The sequence below is a fragment of the Diadema antillarum genome, unplaced genomic scaffold (genome assembly GCF_040938485.1).
Source record: "Diadema antillarum isolate AM-2024a unplaced genomic scaffold, OU_Dant_1.0 scf00000002, whole genome shotgun sequence".
Classification (NCBI taxonomy): domain Eukaryota; kingdom Metazoa; phylum Echinodermata; class Echinoidea; order Diadematoida; family Diadematidae; genus Diadema; species Diadema antillarum.
This window is the reverse complement of record NW_027270891.1, coordinates 107,314-121,747: the sequence shown is the minus strand read 5'-3', so window position 1 is coordinate 121,747 and position 14,434 is coordinate 107,314. Positions and strand designations below refer to the sequence as shown.

Below are 14,434 nucleotides of genomic sequence, written 5' to 3'. Positions count from 1 at the left end.
TATTTGCTGATGATTCTAGTGTTTTTCTTTCCCACGCGAATCCAATCACTCTCTTGCCAAAGATGAATTCTGCATTGATGGATAACGGGATGTAACTGCTTGGATTTGTGCGAATAAGTTATCATTAAATATCCATAAGACAAGCTATATGCTTTTTAGTAATTCACTTAGTGAATTGCCCGGCAATGTCATACTTTACTGACAGTATTCAAATAAATAGAGTAAATTCCACGAAATTTCTTGGGTTATACGTGTACATTGATGATAATCTTTGTTGGAAATAGCACCTAGTAGTAATCTTACAAAGCTGTTGTCTAGAAATACAGACCCCTGTGTAATACAAATTGAAGTTGTTTTTTTTTCTTCCAAAAAGCATTTTAAAAATGTTATAGATATTCAACTTTGTAATCCTCCCATATCTTAATTATGGCATTCTTGCATGGGGGAACTCACTTGAAAACAGAGACAAGAAAAATATTTATTGTTCAGAAGCGAGTTATTAGAACCATTAATAAATGCAGCTTTTTAGCACATACTGAAAACCTCTTTTATCAAAGTAATCTCCTTAAAGCAGAGGATTTATACAACTATCACATGAGCAGTATTATGTTTGAGTTAGATGTCGGCCTTAATCCCCACGTCGCTTTGTTCACTGTTCAAGAAAAATAACCAAATTCATGGATATTTTACTAGACAAGCATCTTCTTACCATTTGCCTTCTGTCAGAATGAAGGTTACTTCTAATTCTGTAATTTTCACTGGTCCAAAATTTTTGAATTCTCTTGATTCTGTACTTAGAGAGGCAGGCAGTCTGTCAGTATTCAAACATAAGCAAAACATTTTTTTTTTTTTTAAAAACAGATATTGTGTTGAGTCATGGTATTTTCATTATGTATGTTTAACCTGAATAATCTCTCCTGATTTCACTTATGCAGGACTTACATTTATATTTATAAAGTCTACATACATGTAAACGATTGGTAATGCTTATAAAGTATTTCTTATGCTCATATGACCTCTGTCTTACTCCTTTGTAATCTCTATTTCTTCTCTTCTTCTTTTTCACTATATATTTTCTTTTTTAGGCTTTCTTATACTCTTGCTTGCTTTTGGATCTATAGATATGTTTTATGTTTAAGCAGCTAGTGTTTGTAGTGTGTAGATTGCTTATTTAAGCCAGTTTTTATACTCTTGCCTATTAAACTGTATGTACTTGATAAGCAGTATTCTTTATTTATTCATTTATGCTTTTTTCAGTTACTAATTAAACCACTAAACGTTTAATTCAAAATCACATACCTTGAATTTTTCAGAGGAGCCTCACAAGACAAGCTCTGCTTCAACCAAGGCTACCTCGTCTTTCTTTCCTCTCAAACTCTACTCTGCCACATTCTTGTTTATTTTTCTCTAATCTCTTTACTGTGTGTTGATTTCTTTTGCAAGAATATGTGTATTCTTTGTTGATATCAATATCTCAAAGAGAGACAAATAAATGAACTTGAACTTGAGCTGCTAAGATTCCATGGTATATTCTGAGGCAGTCAAAAAACTCCAAGACTATCTTTTTTTATAGGTAGGTCTACCCCACAATGGCCATATTACAACATACAGCCTCTGGTCTGAGACAGAGTAAGACCCACCCAGGAGGGAGATAGAAAGACACACCTTCCTACAATGTAGAAGGACAACATTTCAGCTCCTCAAATCAAGTCTGTCTTTGATATTGTAGACTGTGTATGTTAATATCATAGCTATGTAAATTCTATGGTCATGGATGCAGTTTGCGTGTCTGAATTGTGTGTGTGTGCATGTGTATGCGTGTGTGTGTGTGTGTGTGTGCGTGTGTGTGTGTGTGTATGGTGTTTGTGTATCTGTGTGTTTCAAAGTCAGTGACTGTTTTCACTGATAGACACACTATATACACAAACACCTCCCAATTGCCATTCTCTTCTTTTTTTCCTTACATATCACATTAAACACTATCTATGGTGAAAACAAAACAAAACAACAACAACAGACTTTTGAACACTGGGATGTAAGTTTTCTAGTACCATTTTAATCTTCTCACATCATCTCTGCCCTCCATGCTCAGATATAATATGTTTTTTTTTATGTGACTTCCATTATGTATAATCGTTTCTTATGAAGTCAAATGGGGATTGAGCTTTTGATCCTAGCAGAATCTTTGTCAAAGGAACATGGTAATTTTGGCTCTGAAAAAGATTCTGCTAGGATAGGTGTTGCTGAGTTACCTAGAGACTTCTTTTTACTCCACTGACTTGCCACTATTTTGATGATTATTTTTCAGCAGCTTTTTGTGCCACATCTTTTCTTTCATTGATTGTTTTTACAGATCTGTGTAGAAAATCCTGTCTCAGAATTGACAACCAGATGGCCAGTGGAAGTGAAGCAGACATGTTGTCGAGGTACAAGGCAGCCATGTTGCTGAGTGGTGTGGGGGACGCGATGGGGTACAGATCTGGGTCCTGGGAATTCAACTTTGTTGGAGCCGACATCCATAAAGAAGTGACAGCCCTGGGAGGAGTGACCAAGTTAAAGGTCAAGTGTAAGAAACTTAATACTTTAATCCTTACGTTATGTACTGTACATGTAGTACTACGATACAAGTTAACATAGTGTTTAGAGTGCTGTGAGGACCTTACTGGTGAGGCAAATCTTGCTAGATACAGTGAGGACCTTGGTGAGGATTTGGCTTGGCTAGCTAGGAATTTATATCGCTTTCTCTAGACAGGGATGTACCTTGGAAATGTTTCAGTGTATTGGTATAAACTTGATTACACTTCCTTATGCTGCATACTTATTTTGCATGGGAAGAGTTGTTCCATGGGGTTGAGGGACGGGAGAAAATATTAAGGTTTCACAATTTTTTTTTTTTATTATTATTTCTCTAGTGGCTCTGGGAAGGCCCTTTGTTAATGCGATTTATTTTCTCTACATTGTATCCTCCCAAGCTGAGAAAGGAAAATATCAATCTTTTAAAACTAAATTAACCCGTTCCTTACGGGAACCTGGTATACCATGTTCCCAAGATGAAGACAAGAGTGTCTGCTTTGGTGGCCTAAATTCATGCTTCTTTGTGTTATAAAGTCCTTGAAAAAGGGTTTGATAAAAAGGTTGGGAGTTTATTCTCTCAGCACTTGTTCTCTTTCTGTTGGAAGAATTTGTATATCACAGTATTTTTACCTTTATTCTGATTTAGTTTGCCCTTGCTCTGCTACAAAACTTGTATGAACATGTACATTAGCGATCAAAGCTGATCACAGTAGATATCGTAGTTTGCTGACCCCAGTCATTGCATTCTGGTGCCTGATTTGTGTAGAGCAAAAGAGTCTGTGAGCCCATCAGCGCATGCTCTATTCATACATCGCACCCGATCGATATTTCTATTTTTCAAGGGCACATGTAGTTGACCGTGGGGAGGGGATGCATGCACCGCTTGACTGCTTTCGCACAGGTAGATTAGCAACCTTTCCGTTCTCTATCGAAGGGCAAAAAGAATCTCGTTTGGGGACATTGAAGGTATTTAGAGAATTGCGGAAGGAACGGGTTAAAGATTCTCCTATTTGTAGTTGAAAACTATACATTCTCTGGTTTCATTACAACCATGAAAACTTGGTAATAGACAAATTTCTCTGTGGTTAATCATTGACCTTTTCCTTATTTTCTGTCTCCAGTGCCTGCATTTCCAGTGAGTGATGATACAGTACTTCATCTTGCTACAGCCAGAGGTAAGAATATTAATCTGTTTTTAAAAGAGATTTAAACCCAAATTATTTTTATGTGGATTGAGGGAATGCGTGCACATTATTGTTGAAAATCTGACAATTCCTTCAAATTTTAACAATTTTAACAGTTTTGGTGCCACCATTGTTGGATGAAAGGACTACAACAATTTGTGATATCATGCATGGACAGAAAATATAAGAAAAAACAATGTATTTTCACTGTATAATGAGAGAGCACTTACATCTTTTAGAAGGCGGGGGAAACGATATTACCCAAAGTGTATGTCAGTAAGGAGTAAAGGGAATGTGCACTTTTCATATTGAGTTATGAAATAAAAGCAATAACAACAAAAACTTATTCAGGAGGAAGGGCAGAGGAGGGGAGAGCAACAAATGTAAAGTTACTCTTATCCTTTTTTTGAGATAGCATTACACAAGATAGCATTACAAGGGAGACTAGCCTATAATGCTCTACAACTACTCTCAATATCACATGTAACTTTCACCACAATTACAGGTACAATTTAACACCTCTAAAGATATTTTAGGCACTAAATAGTAAGTTCAATGAATGAACAAACCCTTATCAATTTACTGTAAAACATGATATATTTGCGGCATGAATTTTTCGCGAATTGGAATCGGCAGCCTTTTTCGTGACATGAAATTTTCGCGAAGTGCCACTGGCGTTCAATGCATAATAGTGTAAACAAGCCTAGACTTTCGCGTGCATTTTAATTTCGCGAATCTTGGCGCTCACGAAATTCGCGAAATTAAAGTGCACACGAAAATTCCTCGTTTTACAGTATATTCAGTGGACACAATCATTTTCTATCTCTGAATTTCTTCAATTTCCAGCTCTTCTTAGTGGCAAGCCTGTTGGGGAGAAACTGTTCTTGGAGCTTGCTGGAGAATACTACCAAGGCAGCAAAGATATGAGTGGTCGCGCACCGGGTATGAATAATTAATCAGTCAGATATTTATTTTTTAAAATATTGATATCTTACAGTACCACTCGATTATTCTGATGTTTACATGTCAATTTTTGTTGTATTCTATAATTGTAGCAGAAAAGGAAAGTCATATATTGTGCATTTTTCGTTCCTACAAAAAGGTTTAATATTAAAGAACATTTACACTGTCTTTTCTATGAAGTAACTCTGTGTAGAATAGAGCTATGAAACATATCCTCAAAAGCTGTATCATGTTGAGAAGTCTGAAATTTGTGTTAGGCACCAAGGATACCAATTTCTTAAAGGGACATTCCAGACGATTTTCATAATTTCACATCATGTAGTACATAAATCGACAACTCCATGTATAGATTTGTGGAATTTATTGTAGTTCTTGATCAGAGAAACAATACTTTGAAAAACCTTTAACAAATTACACTGCTCTAGGATGATGACATAGGAGGTTCACATATTTCAGAAATGTAGCAGTGTAATTCCATTACAATACCGCTTGTTTGCGAGTTCACCTGTGTATAATCTATGCATGCCTTCTTCTTTTATTCTGCTTCCTTGAGCCCTAACTCGTGCATACTTATGGTGACTCTGCTATGTCATCATCTTTGTTCATTGCAATTTGTTATGTTCTAAATTTTGAAAATATTCTTATTCTTCATCCCAGATATCATAAATTCTGAAACTCTATCCTCAGTATAACTAATTCATAGTTGTTCAAATGCAAAAATCTGAAAATCATCCAGAGGTCTCCTTTAATGAGAGTTCCATCTTTCTTTTCAAGAGCTTTAATTTAGTTGTTTTACACTCTACCCTCAGTATCAATCATTACTGGAAAACTAGGGAATGCATCAAAACTGTCAAAAAGTTATGAAGCCATTACTCTTTGAACTCTGATTGGATTAAAATGTAAATCCCCATCATATGCCACATGATATTTTCCAGGAGGCACAACACTATCATCCATCAGCAAGTTCAAACTTAGCCGACCAGGTGGATACATTGTTCCCTTTAACAAAAGGTGAGAAATTTGCTGGAATATGACATTCTAGTTTATAATTCTCACAGGGCTGAGAGGATAGCAGAGAGTTTGTTGGCTGATATCAAGATTACAATGTTTATTTGAATTTGATGATGCATCCAGTAGATATGATTCAACCATGGTAATTTTATTTCCGTTGTTGAGTTGTGAGTGTATTGGGTGATATAACACTTAGGTTTTGCACCTGTAGTGCGGTAAATAGCAATTGCATTTAATACAAACTTAGACTTCGCATTATATGATTTATCAGGTTTCAGCCTGTAAGACATAGTACAGTTCGACCTCGATTATTCGGCCATGTCGGGACCGGTGCTCATCGGGATTTATATAGCGAATTGGCCGGATATGGGAGACGCAATGTTAATGTATGTAGCTGCCGTCCAAGCTGCCGTCCCAGTGCACTGGCAGCTAGGCAGGTAGCGTCGTGATTTATTGACAAGTTTTCCATCCATGTTCTTATGGTGAATTTATAGATCATGACTGCTTACTTTTACGATGATAATGTGGTGTGAATTTATGTTAGTTCTGTCGGGAATATTGTAGGTAAATTGTGTGAGTTTTGTAGAAATTTTAATTGAATCTAAAGTCACTGTTTTTTTCTCAATTTTTGGATGGAAAAAAAAGGTCCTTCACTGCGTGAACGCGTCCGGATAATAGAGATTTCCGGATAAAAGGACGCCGGATAATCGAATTCAAACTGTGTATGTAAACACCTTTGAACAGATATTACCCTGCATATCATGTATCAAGTTCTAAAGAATTCTAAACTCTATACTGATAAGTATAATGTCAATTGACTGCTTTTATATACATTGATGGCATTTGACATGTGAGGATCTGGTCATACAGTGTACTAATGAGTGACCTGTGAATATAATTATTGCATGACATCTGCACAGAGTGAATGAAAGGCCCTATGCAGTTGTGTATTCTGAATAAATGCATGTGCCATTAGCTACATTCTTGATCCTGTTGTAATTTGTGTGATGCTTGCTTGAAAAATAAGTATTCTCAGGGCAATTTGTCCATGTACAGATTACACCAAAGCTGAAATATTAATATCCAGAAAATGCTGTCATTTGACAGTGCTCAGTCTTTGAGGTAGCATTTTCTAAAGTTTAAAACATACTGTCCTATTTTTTTTCATTATGCTCTTAGTAGATGGGAAAATGAAAAACAAAAACAAATATATTATGTAGAACAAACACAATCAAACGCACACACACAGAGGCAGAAAATAATTTAAAAAAGAAGAACAAACAAACCTCTGTGAAGAAAATAGCTCTAGGGAAGTACAAGACCCCCCCCAAAAAAAATATATGATCAATATCTCTTTAAACAGGATATGTTTTCTTCTCCTTTTTGTTTGTTTGTTTTTTCTTGTAGAGGTGGAGGCTGTGGGGCGGCTATGAGAGCAATGTGCATTGGTCTTCGCTTTCCAAGACCGGAACAGCTCCCAGATCTCATAGCGGTCAGTGTGGAGGCTGGACGCATGACCCACAACCATCCCACAGGCTACCTGGGTTCCTTTGCAGCAGCTCTATTTACATCGCTAGCAATCCAAAATGTTGCGATCACAAGATGGGGAAGCCATCTCCTGAACTCTCTTGGTGACGTCATGAAGTACATCAAGTCTGTAGGGAGAGATGTGACAGAGAATGAAAAGGCATGGTCATACTTCACTGACAAGTGGCAAGGATACCTGAAGGAGAGAGGTCTTGACAAGTCTGTAGAAGAAGGAAAAGAGCCAACAGTTATGTTTCCAGAAAAATATGGAGTGGTAGAGAGAGATGCCTTCTACAACAGTGTAAGCTTCCGTGGCTGGGGAGGATCAAGTGGACATGATGCCCCAATGATTGCGTGAGTTTCCTTTTGCCAGTTGATTGGATTTTCTATAAAGTGTAGATTCAAAGAAAGTTGTATTAATTAAAGTGACAATAATACATGACAAGATTGTTCTTTGTTTTGAATAGGGGTAATTCTTTTATATAATCATTGATGAATTATCATGAGTTTGGTGATTTCCAATTCAAATTAATTGTGGTATATTTCAAGGAAGTTCTGCATTGCTGTAACAACTGAGGTGATTGGTATATCATAAAGATGGACCTGACTTTATGGAAATACAATGTAGTTTGCAGGAGCAAAATATTAAGAAAGTTGATATGTTACTAAATGATATCTAGGAAATACCTCATAGGGTTAGTTGGCAGCTCACCCTATTTCTGTGAGCAACGAGATTGAATTGATTCCTTTTTGAAACACACTGTTATGTTGATTTGTACTGTATATGCCAAATATTTTGCGAGGTTTTTATTTTCGCGAATTTGGGTGCTATTCGCGAAATTGAAAATATTATGCGAAAATATTGATTCTGATTACGATGTGGATGTGACGTACGCGTGTACATTTCTCCGTTCAGTGCAGGACTCCACGATCGCGAAATCGTTGGTAATTCCCGATTTGCGAAAATTTTGACTCGTAAAATATATGGCGTATACAGTTCATGTTATCTATCCCTCTGCACCTCAGAATAGTAACACTAGAGTAATGGCACATACAATGTAATAAGTCCTTTTTATTGTCATTATCATTTAATTTCATTTACCAAGATACTGTTATGGAATGAAATGAGCTTTGTTTGTTCAGTGATACTCAAACACTTGTGGTTATTTTGTAATGTTATTATGCTGTCACATTCTTAAATAGTTCATCCCTTTTATTTAGAAGTCATCATCATAAAAGAAATAATAATAACTGTCTTCCCTCATGGTCATGTGGGGGCGCTGTGACATAGTGAATGGGACACTGTACTTGACACTCAATCGGAGGTTCCAACTTGAAATCCCGTCAAGTGGCTATATCCCGAGACAAAATATTTCTTTACCAACCATGTCCCTCTTGACTTAGGTGTATAAGTGGGTACCTCGCAGTGCTGGGGTAATAACATTGGCAGAGACTCCAACCCTATGCACCTTCTGATCTGGAGATTCTCCCGCCTGAAACCCCTAGCAAACGGAAGACTCCAACTTGATGTGCGCAAAGCGCACATCACGAGCACGAAGTTCCTTGCGGTCTAGGGTTCTAGATGCTGTCTTGTGATATCTAAGGCTTATTTTTCAACAAACAATGAAATTAAGTAAGAAATCATTTCAAGCGGGAGAACGGGAGATTCTGCAAAAATGGGCTTTTGGCGGGAGATCTCCAGTCGAAAGCGGGAGAGTTGGAGTCTATGCATTGGCAGGGCTGTCTGGCAAAACAATGGCAACACTTAGGAGGCTGTCCTGGATGGAGAAGATCAATTTGCTATCATCATTTTTACCATTATCATTGTTGTTGATGTTTCCTTGACAGATATGATGCATTGCTAGGATGTGATGGAAGCTGGGAGGAGCTGTGCCATCGAGGAATGCTACATGGGGGAGATAATGACTCTACTGGGGTGATGGCTGGCTGCTGGTGGGGCGCCCTCTATGGTATGGAGGGAGTACCAAAGTGTAATTATGAGGTGAGTGAAGAGTCTTGTATAAGATATACCTTGGCATAAAGAGGACTGACTGTGAATTTTCAGTATCACCAATACCTAGGGGCCATGCGCAGAGCAGTATTTTACACTGTAGATGCATTATGGGAGAGCTCAGGAGACAAACTTGTCCCAGCTTTGGCTGCATGTGCACTCAGGTCACATCCTGTCTTTATCCAGGGATATTTTTTATTGGAAGATTTCTTCGCTTTCCATCATGTGACCTGCACACTGAAGCCTTGCAGTTGTGAACTATGACTCTAGTGACCGCAAATCCTTAAATTTAGAAACTTTCAACTCTTAAAAAAAAAGGAGTAACAACGAAAAAGTAGACAAATATTGAAACTCCATTGAAATGTATGGGTACTCTGATGTGCGCAAGACTACCGGAAGCAACAATGGCACTGAAGAATCCCACAGTGTATCTTTGATGGGGCTCTGCAGCGTGTGCAGAAGTTTTCTGTGCATTGGTGATACCAAGAATTGCCATGTGTACAAGTCTAGAGGGTCCACTGTTTTTATGTCAGCCAATACTTTCATCAGTTTATATACATCAATTGGGATGATAGGATGAGAATAGAAGTAAATCCATCAAATTAGAAAAACATTTATGTAACCCTGCATCACAAAACCACCAAAAACTTGCCAGAAATGGACTTTCAGTTAAGGGCAGATTCTGAAAGACCAGACTCCAAGCTTTAGAATGATGTACAAATAGAATTTCAATATCAATTTCAAAATACAAATAGAATTTCCTTCTATCTAAATAATGAAGAGAAAGTACAGACTTTAGGAAAGTGTGTACTGAGAAAAGAGGCTTTGAAGTTTAAGGTGTATTCAAGTGCCTGACACGCCAGGCTGTGCGCTGTGCAGTGAATGGGGCAAAAACAAAATGAAAAACTCTATTCAGAAACGACAGTATAGGGATTATCAGATTAAGATGAAAGTTTGCACACTTTATTAGCACATTCTATTTATGACTAATGCTGACTTTCAAAGCAGTAGCATCTTATCAATGGTTATAAGAGTTCGAAGCAAAACGTGTGAAGGGTTTTAAAAAATGGAGAGGGGCTGCTATGCCATACCTAGTTCGGCCGTCAGATGGTAAAATGGTCTATCTCGAAAATTGCTGGTCTGAGAAAAATGACTTTAAAGTTTAGAGGTTTGAGCTTTTTTAGGAGATGGGTATAATGCATTTTTAGCAATGGGACAAGAAGAAGCATATTAAACACTGATAACTGAAGAATTTTGTGCTTATTTGGGGTTTTAATTATAAAATAAATGAGATTTTTTTTCTCGATAGCACCATTGGAAAGAGCACCCTCACATGTCCCAGAAAGTGAATTTACCTCAAAAAAAATTTTCGAGTTAGACCATTTTACCATCAGATGGCTGAGTTACACTATTCTACAAAAATAGTAATAATAATAATAATAAAAGGCCATAAAGCACAGTTTCCCTTTTGTTATATATTCCCAAACTTGAAAATTATGTAGAAGAATTGCTTTTTCAAAAGATATTAAAAAAAAAATTACTAGGTTGACCTATTTCACCTATTTTCAGTCCTCACATAAAACCAGGTGATGTGACTTTTGTAGGTTTTGTGATGCATGGTCACATTTATGTACATGGTGAGCTTTAAACATTTTGAAGTCCTATGTTCTTTGTAGGTGTTCATGTGGAGGAGAGTCCAAACTGCCCAGGGACAGTAGGTTGTGGTATACCAATATCTAATATTTTAAACATGGTGTGCCTCAAAACAGTTTCCTTGTATATATGATGCTTTAGCACTGGTCATATCAATGAAAGAACTACATGTATCTAAAAGGATGATTAAATGAGCCTTTTTTTAATTAGTTGCAAAAAGTTTGCTAAGATAAAATGCATGTCGAGGCAATAACAGCTTTGGCCAAATAGAGTAAACTTGGTCAGCCTGTTTTTATGTTGTATACTCAACTCTATCTGTTTAGACATGTGTCAATTTCTAAAGGTGAATGGCAATGTCCACTCAACTTCTGGTGGCAATTTTATGTTTGTGTGTGTGTGCGTGTGAGTATGTGTGTATGTATGTGTGTTTGTGTTATGTGATTGCTTGTATCGTTGCATTGTTGTAAATAATGATATTTCAGTATCTCGTTGACCAGAAATCTGCTCAGTAGTGCATCACTTTTAAACTCTTATTTCATCTGATCATCTTTCCACAGAACCTGGAATATGGCAACAAATTAGAAGAGTGTGGAGAAAAGCTCTACAAGTTAAGTTAATAAAGCTGCTTCATAGAACAGTCTGTTAGAGTGTACGTCGTGTGCAAGCAGCTCCCAAGGTCAACTCTACCAAGTTACCATAGTAAATGCAGATGTAAACTATGTCTTTTACAATTACGCTGTGCTTAGCCTTGCAATATTTTTGTAATTCTAGAAATATCATGTGGAAAAATTTATATGGCTATAGTGTAGTGTTGTTTTAGTGCATATTGTCTTTATATTCATCCGGAAAGCACATTCTTGTCAAAAAAAGAGAGACATACACTATTTGAAATATTCACACAGAAGGTCCCAAAGAGAGAAAGTCATTTAGCTTGGATGTAATGACATGGAAACATTAGACCGTCATGACTCATTTGTGTCAGGTTGTTTGTGCAATGTGAAGCTTTTATGCAGTAATCCCACAAGTTATTTAGCTAGACATCATGGCATTTCTTTCTGCTCTGAGTGCATCAGGGATGTTAGTCTTTTGTTCTAAACATCTGCCAAGGCTAGAGTATAGTGATCTCTAAACCAGTCTAAAGTAGTTGATCATATTGAGTTTGTAATCATGACTACATTCAATCAGTGATATCTCTGTCTGCCTCAAGACTTAGGAACAAGAAGGTTATATGTTCTGCCTGTCATTTTTCTTGCAGGATTTATACACTCAGGCTTTCTGTTAGGAAAAAGTGACATTAAAATTCTCTAGAACACCAGAGCCACTGGTATTGTTGTATCATTGTGCAATAATAGTCTTCTTATGATACGTGATCACCCAGCTCAAAACCAACAAAGGGTTGGCCAAAATGAATTTACACTTTTTATGTACAGCTGTAGTTTAAGAAAGTAAGATGTAATCTTCAAAATGCTGTACAACTTGTCAAGATTGGACTGCCTTAACCTACATGTATTCAAAAAATTGACTGAAAGAAGAGAGAGTTAGGAAGTGCAGTTTAATGCAGAGGGAGAAAAGAGGATTTAAAGAATTGAGTCACTCAGGCATTCAGTGTAGATGCATCAATTAAAACATGTTCTATTTCCAAGTGAAAGCAGCACCTGCCCCAAAAGATTATGGTCCAGAAAAAAAATGCTAATGTCTGGATTTTCTTTTCTGTTTTAAGCCACCAAATTTTGACAGAAATAGAGAAAAAGATTACTTTCCCACCAAAGACAAAAATGACAAATTTGAGTCACTCAACCAAAATGATTATTTTGGTTCATTACAGAAAATCCTAATCTGCGACTTTTTGAGGGGTTTTAAGCTGGGTGATCACATAATATGATGTAAGCGTACTCTGGGTCGTAGAGCAGACACTGTTTGAATCTCCTTCAATTATTCCCAAAACTTCAAGCATTTCCAAATATCACTTCCTAAATATAGAAATCATCCATTGATTTACATTACAAAACTGATCCACAGACACTTTGAAATCTCAAAAAAGCCAGCATACCTCTGACAGAAAGTTTGTATAAGTATTTTAGTAGTACCATTCCTTGTTTTGTCATTTAAAATAGGATATATTATATTTTTAGTAACACCATATAAGTGATCATATTTATTTTTGTTACAACTGTTTGTGAAATACATAGAGATACACAAGTGTGTTACATCAAGCTATAGCTGTGTACATTTCAATCTTGTCATTAGTGTTTTATGTGATGCTAGCAAATCAAAGTGTGCAGCAGAATGACAAGGCAATCAAAACCCATTCATACCTCTCACTGGAGTGGCTTATTTTTATAGTTTATCTGTATCAATGATACCTACCTCTATCTCTATCTTTGATCTGTATTTCTGTGATGTCAAGACTGGAAAATGAAATTCCATGCTTAGAAACATCTATGTAATAATCTCAAGAGTGACATTTGAAGAGGCAATAGTTAATGTAAGTCAGTGATTTATCAAATGTGTTTAGCATTATATGAATGTTCTTCAGTGCACAAGGAATGGATGGAGTCAGAAGATGTAGAAAAGACTTGTACATGCTTTACCATCATCAGTCAGAAGAAGAAAAAGTGAAGACTATGGTTCTGTGCTTTGATGTGCGACTGGCCTTTGATTGAAATACATACACGTGTATGTATTCCTATTATTATGTATCTACATATTATGGCCTGTCCTAATGATATCTGAGTACTTCTGCCATCAGTAATGTTACACATGAAACAGCAATATGAGACAGATGTGATATCTATTATGCCATTTATACACTAAGTTGAACTTAGTGAGCATTCTTAAAGTGCTTTGACTTATACCTCTCTGATTTTGTTCATCCAGACTCCTTGCACGCCAAGACCACAGATGAAGTGGCTGAGAGTGACCTTGGCGTGTGCAGGAACTTCTATCATATTCTTTCCTTGAGTGCTCCAAAGTTTCCTGTATAAATTGGCTGTATAATGATGGAAAAGAGAGTTTGTCAGGAGCAGAATTTTCCCCTCTATATACAAATGCTTTAGTTTGGATCTGGTATATCACAGTCATCACTTACCAGGGGGTAACCTTTCTGCACACACTATCTCATAAAGTTAGTTTACAATACAAATAATTATTCATATGTGATTTGTTGACCTTTTGATAGCATGATATCAAGTTACTGTTTAAGTTGTATTGTCTTTCAAGTCATGGCTATTTCTCAGTTTATGCAAGCATGTAATATGAAATGATACTAACCAAGCTTCTATTTGTTATACCTGTGAGTGGTTTTTGAAATGAGAAGTCATACTATTCAGTAATATTTTCTTTAATAACATATTTACATTGCTAAAATTGAGTCATGGTGATAAAATCATCCTCTTAAATCTGTCAATTGTAGATGTCACACATGTAACATGTACAGCTGTACTGGTATATAATTAGCAATATTAGATGGTTGAAAATTTTCCAATCAAATCATGTATGTGTCATATCTTTT

The 14,434-nt window shown here is 36.5% G+C and overlaps 1 protein-coding gene across 1 annotated transcript; it reads left to right on the top strand.

The window, feature by feature from the left end:
- The first annotated feature begins 2,356 nt into the window (after positions 1-2,356).
- Positions 2,357-11,571, top strand: LOC139730265 (ADP-ribosylhydrolase ARH1-like). Its single transcript, XM_071641174.1, has 7 exons — positions 2,357-2,566; positions 3,696-3,749; positions 4,605-4,700; positions 5,657-5,732; positions 7,140-7,613; positions 9,108-9,261; positions 11,481-11,571. The coding sequence occupies exons 1-7, from the start codon at positions 2,392-2,394 to the stop codon at positions 11,538-11,540; spliced, it is 1,089 nt and encodes a 362-aa protein (XP_071497275.1). The 5' UTR covers positions 2,357-2,391; the 3' UTR covers positions 11,541-11,571.
- Positions 11,572-14,434: the final 2,863 nt, after the last annotated feature.